Below are 17,868 nucleotides of genomic sequence, written 5' to 3'. Positions count from 1 at the left end.
GTAAAAAATAAAGAAAAACCCTTGAATGAGTAGGTGTGTCCAAACTTTAGACTGGTATGATACAATGCCTTCAGAAATTATTCAGACCCCTTGACTTTTTACAAATTTTGTTAGGTTACAGTCTTATTCTAAAATTGATTAATTTGAATCATCCTCGTCAATCGACACACAATATCCATAATGACAAGCAAAAAAAGGTTTAGACATTTTTGCAAATAAATATCTAATTTACATAAGTATTCGACCCTTTACTCAGTACTTTGTTGATGTACCTTTGGCGGCAGTCTATTTGGGTATAATATGACGTTACAAGCTTGGCATACCTGTATTTGGTGTCTCTCATTCTTCTCTGCTGAACCTCTCAATTTCTGTCCGGTTGGATGGGGAGCGTTGCTGCACAGCTTTTTTCAGGTCTCTCCAGAGATGTTTGATCGGGTTGAAGTCCGGGCTCTGGCTGGGCCACTCAAGGACATTCAGAGACTTGTCCCAAAGCCACCCCTGCGTTGTTTTGGCTGTGTACTTAGGGTTGTTGTCCTGTTGGAGGGTGAACCTTTGCCCCAGTCTGAGGCCCTGAGAGCTCTGGAGCAGGTTTTCATTAACGATCTCTGTACTTTGCTCCGTTCATCTTTCCCTCATTCCTGACAAGTTTCCCAGTCTCTGCCCTTGAAAAACGTCCCCACAGCATGATGCTGCCACCACCATACTTCACCGTAGGAATGGTGCAGGGTTTTCTGTCTGGCCACTCTACCATAAAGACCTGATTGGTGGAGTGCTGCAGAGATGGTTGTCTTCCTGGAAGGTTCTCCCATCTCCACAGAGGAACTCTAGAGCTCTCTGAGTGACCATCGGGCTCTTTGTCACCTCCCTGACCAAGGCCCTTCTCCCCTGATTGCTCAGTTTGGCCGGGTGGCCAGCTCTAGGAAGAGTCTGGTGGTTCTAAACTTCTTCCATATAAGAATGATGGAGGCCACTGTGTTCTTGGGGACCTTCAGAGCTGCAGAAATGATTTGGTACCCTTCCCCAGATCTGTGCCTCAACACAATACTGTCTTGGTGCTCTACAGACAGTACCTTTTGACCTTGTGGTTTGGTTTTTGCTCTGACATGCACCGTCAACTGTGTGACCTTATATGGACAGGCGTGTGTGCCTTTCCAAATCATGTCCAATCAATTCAATTTAACCCAGTTGGACTCCAATGAAGTTGTAGAAACATCTCAAGGATGATCAATGGAAACAGGATGCACCTGAGCTCAATTTCGAAGTCTCATCGAAAAGGGTCTGATTACACAAGTAAATAAGGTATTTCTGTTTTTTATAAATTTGCAAACATTTCTAAAAACTGGTTTTCGCTTTATCATTATGGAGTATTGTGATGAGGGAAAAAATGTATTTAATCAATTTTAGAATAAGTTGGAACGTAACAAAATATGGAAAGGGGGAATGGGTCTGAATACTTTCCAAATGCACTGTATGTGATGGGATGTATAGATATTATGGACAGTATATGGATAGAATATGTAGAATATCTGAAGAATACATAGGATAGAATAGTACATGTACAGCAATAGTTAAATAGGATGGCCTTGACTAGAATACCGTATACCCATATGAAGTACTGTATGTAGAACAGTATGAAAACATTATTAAAGTGACTAGTGTTCCATTATTAAAGTGACCAGTTGTCCATAACTATGTACTGTACATAGGGCAGCAGCCTCTAAGGTGTGTGGTAGAGTAACCGGGTGGTAGCCGGTAAGTGACAGTGACTAAAGTTCAGGGAAGGGTGCCAGCTAGTGGTGACTATTTAACCATCTGATGGCCTTGAGACTGAAGCTGTTTTTCAGTCTCTCGCTCTCAGCTTTGATGCACCTGTACTGACCTCGCCTTTTGGATGGTAGTGGGGTGAACAGGCTGTGGCTCGGGTGGCTGAGGTCCTTTATGATTTTCTTGGCCTTCCTGTGACATCGGGTGCTGTAGATGTCCTGGAGGGCAGGCAGTATGCCCCCGGTGATGCATCGGGCAGACCGCACCACCCTCTGGAGAGTCCTGTGGTTGCATTCGATGCAGTTGACATACCAGGCGGGGATACTAACTTTCCTGATTATGACTATTCCTACAGGGGATGGGCGTGTGCACAAATTGAACATGGTTCTCATTGAGTCATGGTATTACTTATCTCTGCTCTCTGTAAAGTACATTTGTTCTCTTTATTTCAATGTGAATCAATCTAGTATAACAGTCTATTTATCAATTTTCCTCACAATTCTGTCTCCTGCCCAGGCGGAGGAATGTTGCTCCCTCCCAGCACCTCCCCTGTATAGGCTGTGGAACTGAAGTAGAGCCAAGTAAGTAGACAATTTACATTTTAATTCCCTAAGCATGTCAAATGAAAGAAGCAGGTACTGAGTCAGGTACAGACTCTCCCCATCCTACCAAAAGCCATCATGGGCAGAAGAGAAAATGCTGCATAGATCTAATACCAGAACAGGTTGTTTAAATCAAACTACTGTAGGATTGTTTTAACCTGTATTCACGTTTCTTAGAATTTTAGAAATACAGTGATCTATCTATCTGCTGCTTGGTATCACCTAAACATTGGAACACAGTGACATCTATTGGATATTTGAGTGAATCATCTCACATTCTAATTCCACATAAACAATTAGTAGTCTACTACTACTTATTATTGGCAAAGGCCAAAAAGCAATGTCACTCACTTTGATATCAGAGTGAAAACATTTCGACCACTGATCAATCATTATGCTGATTCCCACATCTGTAATATTTGTATTGGTTAGCCTAAGCAATCTGCTGAATAACCCAGGTTGACGAGGTTTGAAATATCATCCATTTTACATTTGTTATTGTCTTATAACTAACTTTCACAATTCACAATAAGACATGTGTATTTCTATACTCACTACATTAAAAAATGAAAGCTCCAAAATTATTGTCAGAAGTGGGATTCGAACCCACGCCTCCATTCGGAGACCAGAATGCCCTTTCCAGGAAGGATTTTCACCTTGAGTCTGGCGCCTTAGACCGCTCGGCCATCCTGACAACTCTGAGTATTCTTGAGAAAAAAGAGCCTTTCTTCATATGATGAAGTGCGGTACTACAGTTTTCAATTAATTCACAGTATGATATCGTGAAATGTATGATATCGCTAGTTGGGAATTTCCATTTTGTTAGCAAATCTAGCTAGTTCACATTTTGTTAGGGAATAGCTAGCAACATTACTGGTAATATTGCAAACATCTCACAGCTAGCGTTAACAATTTGCTCAATGGAAATTAGGAAATAATGCATCACTTTTCTTGTGAAAATTAGGATTTATGGCTTTGTCAGTGGCTGAACATTATACCAGATATGGCACTTTACCGGCGTTACTTTGCTCTGGGGTGATGTGATATATTTTTGTTTGTTGCTATTTTTACTAATTTAATCTACCCCAAAAAGTTTGTCAGAAGTGGGATTTGAACCCACGCCTCCATTCGGAGACCAGAAACCCCATTACTATGGAAGGTAGAACCTTGAGTCTGGCGCCTTAGACCACTCGGCCATCCTGACAACTGAAAAGAAATGAAGTCACACCAGTTATAAAGATACACGTAGCAGTGCCCATTTTATAGGCTTGTTGATGATAACTGTTTGGATAGTTAGTTTCACTACTGAGTTTACTTTACTATAAACCAAACACTTGCCAATATGAACACATTTGTCATTTTTAGCAGTAGTTTAGCAAGCTGAAGAGAGAGTCGTGTTGCACCACGTGACCGTGTGTTTTCACCACCAATTGGACGACGAGTCATTCATTGTTATTGCAAAAAGAGGCGTGTCTTGTTTAGTGTCGTTATGAAATGTTACACTAGCCGTTTGGCTCGTTAAAGGACTTCCTCAAAAATTACAATTACAAAAATAACACAAAGATCATGTATCAAAATGAACTAAGAAATACATGTATTTTGTAATGTATTTAATTAAAATTACAAACGACATGTATTTTAAAAAACGTTTGGAAGGAGCCGGCTGAACAGCAACAATGTCTCAGTAACGGTTCCAGAAACGTTTTACTTGCTATGTTGTTGTTTATCTACCTTAGTGGAATGCATTGACTGTAAGTCAGTGTTTGGTAAATAACCAAAATGTATATATGAAAATGTACATTCCAAAATGAACTGCAAAGCACACTGGGTATTATTATTTGCCTTGTTTCGGTCAGAGCTCATTTCAATAATGCACAGCATGCTTTGGAATTGTTCATTTTTACATATTCATATCTAGTTAATTTAGCAGACACTCTTATCATACTATAGTGCCATCATACTTCTGATTCGAATGTAGCATGAAAGTGTTACACAAATTATTAAATGCATATTTAAATGCATATTGTAACAGAAATACTGCCCGTCGGTGCATTCAGATTGATGTTAGCAAAGATACCGTTTATTTTATTAGCAGTCATGCAATTACTATATCGACTGTATTTTTTTCTTCATGGTAGTGGTGGGTGTGTGCTCTGTGCTTTGCATAATCTTTGGCTAATTTCGTATCCAACAGTAATCTATCTCCGCTCCATAATCCCCATAATGCCAAGGACCTTGTTGAGATGTGTTGTTCTTGTGTTCTACAGAAGCAGCAGCTAAACATTTTAATCCTGGGGACCTGGATGTGAACCTGAGTGGCAGATCTTTTGTGATCACTGGGACCAACAGCGGCGTTGGAAACGCTACTGCCCATGAAATAGCCAAAATAGGTACTGTATAGGCAACATTTAATGCCCTAGAGTTGGATAAATTCATACAACAGTGAGTGAATAGATGTTTTCCATCATAAATGTATGGTACCATTTCACCATACAGGATGTCTATACAGTCCACCTTAAGATTCCTTTACAGTCATAGTGGGTGATAGGCTAGATAATGATTCATTGTGGAGTTATGAGTGCGCCCCAGTCCAGATGGCACCAAACCTCAAAGTGAGGTCTCATAAAGGTTTATGTAGACATACAGACTGACAGACCAACCACGAGGGACAATATGTTGTTAGATTCCCCCTCAGGTGGAAGAGGTGCTTTAAGGTAATTATAGTTTACACCGTTTTTGATATAGGGTTGTGTAGTTAACATTAGGTTATTTTGGGTTTTATTGCTCTACAGTTGGGACGGTCCACCTAGTGTGTCGTAACAAGGGACGGGCAGAGGAGGCAAAAGAGGTCATTGTGGAACAGAGTAAAAACCAGGTCAATCAATCAATCAATCAATCAAATGGTTTTATAAAGCCCTTTTTACATCAGCAGATGTCACAAAGTGCTATACAGAAATCCAGCCTAAAACCCCAAACAGCAAGCAATGCAGATGTAGTAGTACGTGGCTAGGAAAAACTCCCGGCTACTCACAACTGCTGTTCAGGAGTTGCATCCAGCGGGCTAAATTGTCATGATCAGTGGCTTCAAGTTTGTAGCCTTACATTTTTTACGAGCTGATCATAGTGAAAATATAAAATTCTTCTGCATTTCCCTCTGTGTAAACATTGCAAATAGGCTCAGAATAACTCCCCCTGATAAAGTTGGGTAGCTGACATAAATTTAATATTTTAAACTTTCATTCAGAACTGAAAATAATCCTGATTTCAACATCTGGAAAATACATATTTTAAACATTTTTGCTTACTGGGACTATTCTAGTAGAGGAGGCAATTTGATTATTATCAGCAGAATGTCCAGTACCGGCCCCAGGTGAGTAGGGGTAAATGACCTGTCAGTCATCAGTCTGCACATTAAACAAACACCACACACATCTGTTCATGCCCAGTGACTGCCTGGTGAGGTATGAAGATCCATTGAGTGGAGTGTGAACAGGTTCTTCAATTTGTGGCTTGTTCATGGGGTCATCCTGAGCTACGTGCTGCACAGATTAGCTAATGTTTCCATGATAAGGATCTATGCTGGGTGGAAGTTGATATATAGATCAGATAATCTGCAGAATGCAGTCTGTTTTGATAGTTCCTGCAAGTCATATGTTTTTATGCCTCCGGTTTGTTAGATAAATAACTACTGTTTATATACTTAAGTCCTGGCCAAGATTCTTCAATTTTTTTCAAGGCTATCACTCCCACAGAATTACATGTTTGATTTCTTTGTAATCAAATTTTAATACTATAATTGATCTTTCCAACTGCCAGCAGAATAGTGCGGACTTATTTTGTGGTTCTTCTATGTTGCTTTATCTGTTTCTTTGACATTTTCTTTCTCTCTGCAGAATGTCCATGTTCATATTGTTGGCATGTCCAGTGCAAGACAAGCGTGGGAATTTGCTGAACGTTTTGCAAAAAGCAACATCGTACATTTACTGTTAAGTATCTGTTGGGTGGAGGTATCCCTCCAAGCCTTACACATGTGTCAACCAGTGGAGGCTCCTCAGAGGAGAAAGAGAAGAACCATCCTAATCAGTGAATAAAAAAAAAAACAGTTTTATTTAAAACTATACTAACTATATGAACATGTCACCAAATAACTGATTAAAACACACTGGGGTAGCACCATGTGGTGTGATGAGTGGAGGCTCCTCAGAGGAGGAAGGGCAGGACCATAGTTCATTTCATTAAAAAAAAATAGTGAAACATTATAAATATGTTGATTTTAAATCTATACAAAATATATTCACGTCACCAAATTATTGATTAAAACATCACGCTTTGCAATGAAGGTCTACAGTGGCCTCAGCAGAACTCTGTAGGGTAGCAATAGTACTGAAAGCATAAGCTACAGCTAGCTAGCACTGCAATGCATACAATCTGGTGAGTAGTTGACTCAGAGATGTAAAATAGTTTAACAGTTTTGAACAAATTAATTTATTCTAAATTAAGGAGAAGCAACAGAGAGAGAGAGAGAGCTAGCTAGCTATATTTTGCTGTATTTTTTTTTCTCACTTTCACAGCTAGCTAATGGAGCTAGCTAATTTAGCCTACTCAAACACCGGCTCAAAAAGAGAGGAATGCTATTTATGCTAGCTAGCTGGCTAAGGCTATCCAACACTGGAACACCAAGTCAAGGAAGGGGGGCAATAGCACACACAACAGTATCATCGGCATACAAGTGCAGGTTACAATTTAACAGACAAGTTGATATTGTTCATGTGAAAATTACAGGACCCAGAATTGACCCCTGCGAGACACCTTTCATAATATCCAGGAAACCTGATTTAACACCATCAGTTCACACATTGAGTTCTATCTGTCAAGTCATTTTTAAACCAGTTACATGCAGGCCAATTAAGGAAAGCCTCTAAATTAACAGTGATTGATCAACAGTATCGAAAGCTTTTGACAGGTCAATGTTGCCTATTATCCATACAGTTAACCACATAATTTATAACTATGGATGCATAACTAAAACTAGTGAAGCATGTCTGGTGCAATAACAAATGCACCTCATCAAACTAAACTTCAAGTAGATCATTTAGGCACTGATCAATCTTTCAATATTAGAAGGTAATAGAAAAAAAATAACTGCAAAAACATCATTTAAAGCTTTCCTTTAATTTTTTTGTATTGTAGTCTAAACTAACATAACACCAAAGAAATACAACCTTAATTGAGAGCTTAATCTAAAGTAAGTCCGTCATTAAATACTGATTGAATCAATAAATGATTAAACTTGTCTATGGGAATAATACTAATTTGATAGTTTATCATTCTCCTTGAGAACTTTCATCAGAACAACTTTGAAAATAATTTCAAAGCCATTCCTCCAATTTTGGGGAATATTCCTGGTAGGAACATTGTAGCTGCAGTCCCAACAGTATCCAGAGCCTTGCTAATGAATGATGGCCTATTCTCTACCTCTTGTGCCTTCGCATCCTTAAGGGCATCTATCTCTCTTTGCATTTGGCTTGCTTTGTCATCAAATCCTTGCTGGAGGAGATCACTCTGCTCCTGAAATGACAAATAAAGTTTGCCACATACAGTACATCACATACACAGTGTATAACTGACAAATGCAGTGTACACAGACACACATCGTATTACTACAGGTACTGTAGTTTTAAAGTGTACTTCTCAATGTTTGTGTTTTTTTTATTCCTACCTTGAGTCTGGCCTGTAGAACTCTATCGTGCTCTGCTATGGCATTTCTGCTGTCTCTCTCCATCCTCTCCATCAGCTGGTTCACATTCTCCTCATACGTCCTCTGCTGGTCCGCTCTCAACCTCTCCTGGACAACCAGCTGCTCCTCCATGGCTCGATTCTCCCGTTCAGATGCCTCCCTTCTTGCTTGCTCGGCTAAAGAGGGAGAGAGTATGAGTGACAGAGAGAGACCAAGGGAAAGAGAGAGTGATAGGTAAGCCTTCATGTGGTGGTCATTAGAATGTTGTCGTCAGGTTGTGTGTTGTCATTTTAGCACACTGATTTGGCAGATGTTAGTTTTATATTTATAATATCACCTTCTGCTCTCTGCTCAGCTTCAGTGAGGGACTGGTCTGCTGACAGGATGGCCTCACCAATGCTGGCCTTCCTTTCCAAGTACTCCTTCAGTACCTCTTCACCCTGGAACCACCACACATAATAGCATCATTCTCATCCAAGATCGCATAGCAGTTCAGACGTCTTTTGTCCTCGTCTTGTCGTGTCCTGTATATATATATATATTTACAACTTTTTTCACATACATTTTATTTTTATTTTCCATTAACTCATCTTCAAAAAACTCTCCTGCAACCAGCCTCACCAATTTATATTTATAAAAAAGTATTATTTACCTCAGATCTGCAATCCTTCAGGAAGCTAGCCAGAAACTCCAGGAGGCTGGCCAGAAACTAGCCAGAAGCTAGCCAGGAGCTAGCCCAGAAGCTAATCAGAAGCTAACCACGGTTTGTGGTCATCGGCTGTCCTTTAGTTCGAAAATCTATCGAAAATCTATCGCCAGTTTTGTACGGCGCAGCGCGGCTCGGAACGGAACATACCGGACCAATTTTTCTCTCCATGTCCCTGGATTTCAACTGCTCTCTGGACATTCATACCCGGATCTCACAGCTAGCTAGCTGCTATCCGTGTGACAGTCGGCTTTCGTCGATTCCGGAGCAAACATCGATTGTTCCGGTGCTAGCCAGCTCCGTCAATCACGCCTGAGTTCCATCATTCACTCCTGGGCTGCAGTCACCTATCCGGACCCGTTTCACTGCCTACGCGGAGCCCCACCGGGCCTTCACAACCGGACTGCCGACGTTATCTACCTGAAGGAGATCCGGCTGGCTCCTCTGTCGCGACGTTACCGGAACGCCCATCTGCGGCCCGCTAACCGTTAGCTGTCTTTCCGGCTGCTATCTGAATAGACAATCGGACAATTTATTTATTTGAATTATTATGTTTTCTTCTCAGGCCTCTATAACTATATCTATTGTTCTTATTTTTGTTGTTGTGTGATTTGGATTAATCCCCTCTACCACACGGAACCCCACTAATCTACTGACCGAACGCAAGAGGTGGCTAACAACAGACTCCATCCTATGCTAGCTTGCTACCGGTTGGCTTGGCTAGCTGTCTAAATCGCCGTGACCCTAAACCAACCTCTCCACTCACTGGACCCTTTTGATCACTCGACTAAGCATGCCTCTCCTTAATGTCAATATGTCTTGTCCATTGCTGTTCTGGTTAGTGTTTATTGGCTTATTTCACTGTAGAGCCTCTAGTCCTGCTCACTATACCTTATCCAACCTATTAGTTCCACCACCCACACATGCAATGACATCTCCTGGTTTCAATGATGTTTCTAGAGACAATATCTCTCTCTTCATCACTCAATACCTAGGTTTACCTCCACTGTATTCACATCCTACCTTACCTTTGTCTGTACATTATACCTTGATGCTATTTTATCGCCCCCAGAAACCTCCTTTTACTCTCTGTTCCAGACGTTCTAGACGACCAATTCTTATTGCTTTTAGTCGCACCCTTATTCTACTCCTCCTATGTTCCTCTGGCGATGTAGAGGTGAATCCAGGCCCTGCAGTGCCTAGCTCCACTCCTATTCCCCAGGCGCTCTCTTTTGACGACTTCTGTAACCGTAATAGCCTTGGTTTCATGCATGTTAACATTAGAAGCCTCCTCCCTAAGTTTGTTCTATTCACTGCTTTAGCACACTCTGCCAACCCGGATGTTCTAGCTGTGTCTGAATCCTGGCTTAGGAAGACCACCAAAAATTCAGACATTTTAATTCCAAACTACAACATTTTCAGACAAGATAGAACTGCCAAAGGGGGCGGTGTTGCAATTTACTGCAAAGATAGCCTGCAGAGTTCTGTCCTACTATCCAGGTCTGTACCCAAACAATTTGAACTTCTACTTTTAAAAATCCACCTTTCTAAAAACAAGTCTCTCACCGTTGCCGCCTGCTATAGACCACCCTCTGCCCCCAGCTGTGCTCTGGACACCATATGTGAACTGATTGCCCCCCATCTATCTTCAGAGCTCGTGCTGCTAGGCGACCTAAACTGGAACATGCTTAACACCCCAGCCATCCTACAATCTAAACTTGATGCCCTCAATCTCACACAAATTATCAATGAACCTACCAGGTACCTCCCCAAAGCCTTAAACACGGGCACCCTCATAGATATCATCCTAACCAACTTCCCCTCTAAATACACCTCTGCTGTCTTCAACCAAGATCTCAGCGATCACTGCCTCATTGCCTGCATCCGTAATGGGTCAGCGGTCAAACGACCTCCTCTCATCACTGTAAAACGCTCCCTGAAACACTTCAGCGAGCAGGCCTTTCTAATCGACCTGGCCGGGGTATCCTGGAAGGATATTGACCTCATCCCGTCAGTAGAGGATGCCTGGATATTTTTTAAAAATGCCTTCCTAACCATCTTAAATAAACATGCCCCATTCAAGAAATTTAGAACCAGGAACAGATATAGCCCTTGGTTCTCCCCAGACCTGACTGCCCTTAATCAACACAAAAACGTCCTATGGCGTTCTGCATTAGCATCGAACAGCCCCCGTGATATGCAGCTGTTCAGGGAAGCTAGAAACCATTATACACAGGCAGTTAGAAAAGCCAAGGCTAGCTTTTTCAAGCAGAAATTTGTTTCTTGCAACACTAACTCAAAAAAGTTCTGGGACACTGTAAAGTCCATGGAGAATAAGAACACCTCCTCCCAGCTGCCCACTGCACTGAAGATAGGAAACACTGTCACCACTGATAAATCCACCATAATTGAAAATTTCAATAAGCATTTTTCTACTGCTGGCCATGCTTTCCACCTGGCTACTCCTACCCCTGTCAACAGCACTGCACCCCCAACAGCAACTCGCCCAAGCCTTCCCCATTTCTCCTTCTCCCAAATCCATTCAGCTGATGTTCTGAAAGAGCTGCAAAATCTGGACCCCTACAAATCAGCCGGGCTAGACAATCTGGACCCTTTCTTTCTAAAATTATCTGCCGAAATTGTTGCCACCCCTATTACTAGCCTGTTCAACCTCTCTTTCGTGTCGTCTGAGATTCCCAAAGATTGGAAAGCAGCTGCGGTCATCCCCCTCTTCAAAGGGGGGGACACTCTTGACCCAAACTGCTACAGACCTATATCTATCCTACCATGCCTTTCTAAGGTCTTCGAAAGCCAAGTCAACAAACAGATTACCGACCATTTTGAATCTCACCATACCTTCTCTGCTATGCAATCTGGTTTCAGAGCTGGTCATGGGTGCACCTCAGCCACGCTCAAGGTCCTAAACGATATCTTAACCGCCATCGATAAGAAACATTACTGTGCAGCCGTATTCATTGATCTGGCCAAGGCTTTCGACTCTGTCAATCACCACATCCTCATCGGCAGACTCAACAGCCTTGGTTTCTCAAATGATTGCCTCGCCTGGTTCACCAACTACTTCTCTGATAGAGTTCAGTGTGTCAAATCTGAGGGTCTGTTGTCCGGACCTCTGGCAGTCTCTATGGGGGTGCCACAGGGTTCAATTCTTGGACCGACACTCTTCTCTGTATACATCAATGAGGTCGCTCTTGCTGCTGGTGAGTCTCTGATCCACCTCTACGCAGACGACACCATTCTGTATACTTCCGGCCCTTCTTTGGACACTGTGTTAACAACCCTCCAGGCAAGCTTCAATGCCATACAACTCTCCTTCCGTGGCCTCCAACTGCTCTTAAATACAAGTAAAACTAAATGCATGCTCTTCAACCGATCACTACCTGCACCTACCCGCCTGTCCAACATCACTACTCTGGACGGCTCTGACTTAGAATACGTGGACAACTACAAATACTTAGGTGTCTGGTTAGACTGTAAACTCTCCTTCCAGACCCATATCAAACATCTCCAATCCAAAGTTAAATCTAGAATTGGCTTCCTATTTCGCAACAAAGCATCCTTCACTCATGCTGCCAAACATACCCTTGTAAAACTGACCATCCTACCAATCCTCGACTTTGGCGATGTAATTTACAAAATAGCCTCCAATACCCTACTCAACAAACTGGATGCAGTCTATCACAGTGCAATCCGTTTTGTCACCAAAGCCCCATACACTACCCACCATTGCGACCTGTACGCTCTCGTTGGCTGGCCCTCGCTTCATACTCGTCGCCAAACCCACTGGCTCCATGTCATCTACAAGACCCTGCTAGGTAAAGTCCCCCCTTATCTCAGCTCGCTGGTCACCATAGCATCTCCCACCTGTAGCACACGCTCCAGCAGGTATATCTCTCTAGTCACCCCCAAAACCAATTCTTTCTTTGGCCGCCTCTCTTTCCAGTTCTCTGCTGCCAATGACTGGAACGAACTACAAAAATCTCTGAAACTGGAAACACTTATCTCCCTCACTAGCTTTAAGCACCAACTGTCAGAGCAGCTCACAGATTACTGCACCTGTACATAGCCCACATATAATTTAGCCCTATCAACTACCTCTTTCCCAACTGTATTTAATTTATTTATTTATTTTGCTCCTTTGCACCCCATTATTTTTATTTCTACTTTGCACATTCTTCCATTGCAAAACTACCATTCCAGTGTTTTACTTGCTATATTGTATTTACCTTGCCACCAAGGCCTTTTTTTTGCCTTTACCTCCCTTCTCACCTCATTTGCTCACATTGTATATAGACTTGTTTATACTTTATTATTGACTGTATGTTTGTTTTACTCCATGTGTAACTCTGTGTTGTTGTATCTGTCGAACTGCTTTGCTTTATCTTGGCCAGGTCGCAATTGTAAATGAGAACTTGTTCTCAACTTGCCTACCTGGTTAAATAAAGGTAAAATAAATAAAAAATAAATAAATAAAATATATCACTTTCAACATCACATCAGTGCATTCATAACTCATTTGAACAGCATCCACAAAACATGATAATTACATAATATTCTAAAATAGCTGAAGCACTACCTCCCCAAAATACCTTCACTCCCCTGCCTCCCTCAGATCTGTATTCGCTGGTGGCCAGTTTCAGGTCATTGCAGTACTCTTTGTATCCTCCAGGGGTCATGTAGGAGCCATCCCTTATTTTCTCCTCCAGGGGGGCAAAGATGCATTCGATTTTGGACTTGCATGACTTCTGGGACTCCTTGTAGTTCCTCTCACAGATCTTCTCATACTCCTCTTGAACCACTTTCTATAGAAAGAGGTTGGTTCAGAATGTACCAGAACAAACCAGAATGTCTCGGTTGAGTTGAGGTAATAAAATGGTACCATAAAAGGGATAGTTCACCCAAATGACAAATTAACCTAATCTTGTTAAAGACATGTATCATTAAATGTAATATTGACTCATTGAATATAGAATCTACATTCTCATACCATGAGCTCCAACTGGTACTTCTGGTCCTCGTCTTTGAAGGAGTTGTTGATGAATATGGCCACAGCCTCCTTCTCCATGACAGCATGCACTTCAGACAGCTCCTCTTGGGTCTCTGTGGGGTAGGCTACCCAGTCAGCCATGCCCTTCTGGTAGTGGGCCCTGGCCCTCTCGATGGCACTGGAGTTCTCAATTTGGGCCAGCGCCAACACAGCATTGTCCAGGCAGGGGATCTGCCCGCTCCGGATGGCAGACACATATGTCTCTGCCAGGTTCCCCAGAACTGCAGGAGAGAGAGGGAGAGAGTGAGTGAGCGGAATCTGCATATATACACTTAGTGGCCGGTTTATTAGGTTCACGAAAATACACTGCTCAAAAAAATAAAGGGAACACTAAAATAACACATCCTAGATCTGAATGAATGAAATATTCTTATTAAATACTTTTTTCTTTACATAGTTGAATGTGCTTACAACAAAAATCACACAAAAATGATCAATGGAAATCAAATTCATCAACCCATGGAGGTCTGGATTTGGAGTCACACTCAAAATTAAAATGGAAAACCACACTACAGGCTGATCCAACTTTGATGTAATGTTCTTAAAACAAGTCAAAATGAGGCTCAGTAGTGTGTGTGGCCTCCACGTGCCTGTATGACCTCCCTACAACGCCTGGGCATGCTCCTGATGAGGTGGCGGATGGTCTCCTGAAGGATCTCCTCCCAGACCTGGACTAAAGCATCCGCCAACTCCTGGACAGTCTGTGGTGCAACGTGGCGTTGGTGGATGGAGCGAGACATGATGTCCCAGATGTGCTCAATTGGATTCAGGTCTGGGGAACGGGCGGGCCAGTCCATAGCATCAATGCCTTCCTCTTGCAGGAACTGCTGACACACTCCAGCCACATGAGGTCTAGCATTGTCAAATCAAAAATCAAATTTATTTATATAGCCCTTCGTACATCAGCTGATATCTCAAAGTGCTGTACAGAAACCCAGCCTAAAACCCCAAACAGCAAGCAATGCAGGTGTAGAAGCACGGTGGCTAGGAAAAACTCCCTAGAAAAGCCAAAACCTAGGAAGAAACCTAGAGAGGAACCAGGCTATGTGGGGTGGCCAGTCCTCTTCTGGCTGTGCCGGGTGGAGATTATAACAGAACATGGCCAAGATGTTCAAATGTTCATAAATGACCAGCATGGTCGAATAATAATAATAAGGCAGAACAGTTGAAACTGAAATTGTCTTGCATTAGGAGGAACCCAGGGCCAACCTGGGGGTCTGAGGATCTCATCTCAAATCAAATCAAATCCAATTTTATTTGTCACATACACATGGTTAGCAGATGTTAATGCGAGTGTAGCGAAATGCTTGTGCTTCTAGTTCCGACAATGCAGTAATAACCAACAAGTAATCTAACTAACAATTCCAAAACTACTGTCTTGTACACAGTGTAAGGGGATAAAGAATATGTACATAAGGATATATGAATGAGTGATGGTACAGAGCAGCATAGGCAAGATACAGTAGATGGTATCGAGTACAGTATGTACAAATGAGATGAGTATGTAAACAAAGTGGCATAGTTTAAAGTGGCTAGTGATACATGTATTACATAAGGATACAGTCGATGATATAGAGTACAGTATATACGTATGCATATGAGATGAATAATGTAGGGTAAGTAACATTATATAAGGTAGCATTGTTTAAAGTGGCTAGTGATATATTTACATCATTTCCCATCAATTCCCATTATTAAAGTGGCTGGAGTTGAGTCAGTGTCAGTGTGTTGGCAGCAGCCACTCAATGTTAGTGGTGGCTGTTTAACAGTCTGATGGCCTTGAGATAGAAGCTGTTTTTCAGTCTCTCGGTCCCAGCTTTGATGCACCTGTACTGACCTCGCCTTCTGGATGATAGCGGGGTGAACAGGCAGTGGCTCGGGTGGTTGATGTCCTTGATGATCTTTATGGCCTTCCTGTGACATCGGGTGGTGTAGGTGTCCTGGAGGGCAGGTAGTTTGCCCCCGGTGATGCGTTGTGCAGACCTCACCACCCTCTGGAGAGCCTTACGGTTGAGGGCGGAGCAGTTGCCGTACCAGGCGGTGATACAGCCCGCCAGGATGCTCTCGATTGTGCATCTGTAGAAGTTTGTGAGTGCTTTTGGTGACAAGCCGAATTTCTTCAGCCTCCTGAGGTTGAAGAGGCGCTGCTGCGCCTTCTTCACAATGCTGTCTGTGTGAGTGGACCAATTAAGTTTGTCTGTGATGTGTATGCCGAGGAACTTAAAACTTGCTACCCTCTCCACTACTGTTCCATCGATGTGGATAGGGGGGTGTTCCCTCTGCTGTTTCCTGAAGTCCACAATCATCTCCTTAGTTTTGTTGACGTTGAGTGTGAGGTTATTTTCCTGACACCACACTCCTAGGGCCCTCACCTCCTCCCTGTAGGCCGTCTCGTCGTTGTTGGTAATCAAGCCTACCACTGTTGTGTCGTCCGCAAACTTGATGATTGAGTTGGAGGCGTGCGTGGCCACGCAGTCGTGGGTGAACAGGGAGTACAGGAGAGGGCTCAGAACGCACCCTTGTGGGGCCCCAGTGTTGAGGATCAGCGGGGAGGAGATGTTGTTGCCTACCCTCACCACCTGGGGGCGGCCCGTCAGGAAGTCCAGTACCCAGTTGCACAGGGCGGGGTCGAGACCCAGGGTCTCGAGCTTGATGACGAGCTTGGAGGGTACTATGGTGTTGAATGCCGAGCTGTTGTCAATGAACAGCATTCTCACATAGGTATTCCTCTTGTCCAGATGGGTTAGGGCGGTGTGCAGTGTGGTTGAGATTGCATCGTCTGTGGACCTATTTGGGCGGTAAGCAAATTGGAGTGGGTCTAGGGTGTCAGGTAGGGTGGAGGTGATATGGTCCTTGACTAGTCTCTCAAAGCACTTCATGATGACGGAAGTGAGTGCTACGGGGCGGTAGTCGTTTAGCTCAGTTACCTTAGCTTTCTTGGGAACAGGAACAATGGTGGCCCTCTTGAAGCATGTGGGAACAGCAGACTGGTATAGGGATTGATTGAATATGTCCGTAAACACACCGGCCAGCTGGTCTGCGCATGCTCTGAGGGCGCGGCTGGGGATGCCGTCTGGGCCTGCAGCCTTGCGAGGGTTAACACGTTTAAATGTCTTACTCACCTCGGCTGCAGTGAAGGAGAGACCGCATGTTTTCGTTGCAGGCCGTGTCAGTGGCACTGTATTGTCCTCAAAGCGGGCAAAAAAGTTATTTAGTCTGCCTGGGAGCAGGACATCCTGGTCCGTGACTGGGCTGGATTTCTTCCTGTAGTCCGTGATTGACTGTAGACCCTGCCACATGCCTCTTGTGTCTGAGCCGTTGAATTGAGATTCTACTTTGTCTCTGTACTGACGCTTAGCTTGTTTGATAGCCTTGCGGAGGGAATAGCTGCACTGTTTGTATTCGGTCATGTTACCAGACACCTTGCCCTGATTAAAAGCAGTGGTTCGTGCTTTCAGTTTCACGCGAATGCTGCCATCAATCCACGGTTTCTGGTTAGGGAATGTTTTAATCGTTGCTATGGGAACGACATCTTCAACGCACGTTCTAATGAACTCACACACCGAATCAGCGTATTCGTCAATGTTGTTGTCTGACGCAATACGAAACATGTCCCAGTCCACGTGGTGGAAGCAGTCTTGGAGTGTGGAGTCAGCTTGGTCGGACCAGCGTTGGACAGACCTCAGCGTGGGAGCCTCTTGTTTTAGTTTCTGTCTGTAGGCAGGGATCAACAAAATGGAGTCGTGGTCAGCTTTTCCGTAAGGGGGGCGGGGCAGGGCCTTATATGCGTCGCGGAAGTTAGAGTAACAATGATCCAAGGTCTTTCCACCCCTGGTTGCGCAATCGATATGCTGATAAAATTTAGGGAGTCTTGTTTTCAGATTAGCCTTGTTAAAATCCCCAGCTACAATGAATGCAGCCTCCGGATGAATGGTTTCCAGTTTGAAAAGAGTTAAATAAAGTTCGTTCAGAGCCATCGATGTGTCTGCTTGGG

At 43.3% G+C, this 17,868-nt stretch overlaps 1 protein-coding gene and 2 non-coding genes across 3 annotated transcripts in view; all 3 read right to left on the bottom strand.

The window, feature by feature from the left end:
- Positions 1-2,951: 2,951 nt before the first annotated feature.
- On the bottom strand, positions 2,952-3,060 carry trnal-caa (transfer RNA leucine (anticodon CAA)). The gene is made up of 2 exons: positions 3,023-3,060; positions 2,952-2,997 (listed from the first exon to the last, which is right to left on the bottom strand). It is a non-coding gene; the product is annotated as a tRNA-Leu (tRNA).
- Positions 3,061-3,461: 401 nt separating this feature from the next.
- Positions 3,462-3,570, bottom strand: trnal-caa (transfer RNA leucine (anticodon CAA)). Its single transcript has 2 exons — positions 3,533-3,570; positions 3,462-3,507 (listed from the first exon to the last, which is right to left on the bottom strand). It is a non-coding gene; the product is annotated as a tRNA-Leu (tRNA).
- A 3,057-nt stretch (positions 3,571-6,627) lies between these two features.
- The window catches only part of LOC110501731 (guanylate-binding protein 3), a 24,567-nt gene continuing 13,326 nt past the window's right edge, over positions 6,628-17,868 (bottom strand). Inside the window, exons 7-11 of the mRNA XM_021579479.3 lie at positions 13,815-14,095; positions 13,417-13,629; positions 8,441-8,543; positions 8,086-8,279; positions 6,628-7,934 (exon numbers count right to left, since the gene is read on the bottom strand). Of these exons, the coding sequence (XP_021435154.2) occupies positions 7,713-7,934; positions 8,086-8,279; positions 8,441-8,543; positions 13,417-13,629; positions 13,815-14,095 (1,013 nt within the window). The 3' untranslated portion in view covers positions 6,628-7,712. The remainder of the gene's footprint in view (positions 7,935-8,085; positions 8,280-8,440; positions 8,544-13,416; positions 13,630-13,814; positions 14,096-17,868) is intronic.

Source organism: Oncorhynchus mykiss, chromosome 22 (assembly GCF_057628025.1).
Source record: "Oncorhynchus mykiss isolate SJ-2025 chromosome 22, ASM5762802v1, whole genome shotgun sequence".
Taxonomy (NCBI): domain Eukaryota; kingdom Metazoa; phylum Chordata; class Actinopteri; order Salmoniformes; family Salmonidae; genus Oncorhynchus; species Oncorhynchus mykiss.
The sequence above is the reverse complement of the archived record's forward strand: the minus strand, read 5'-3'. Positions and strand labels throughout refer to the sequence as shown.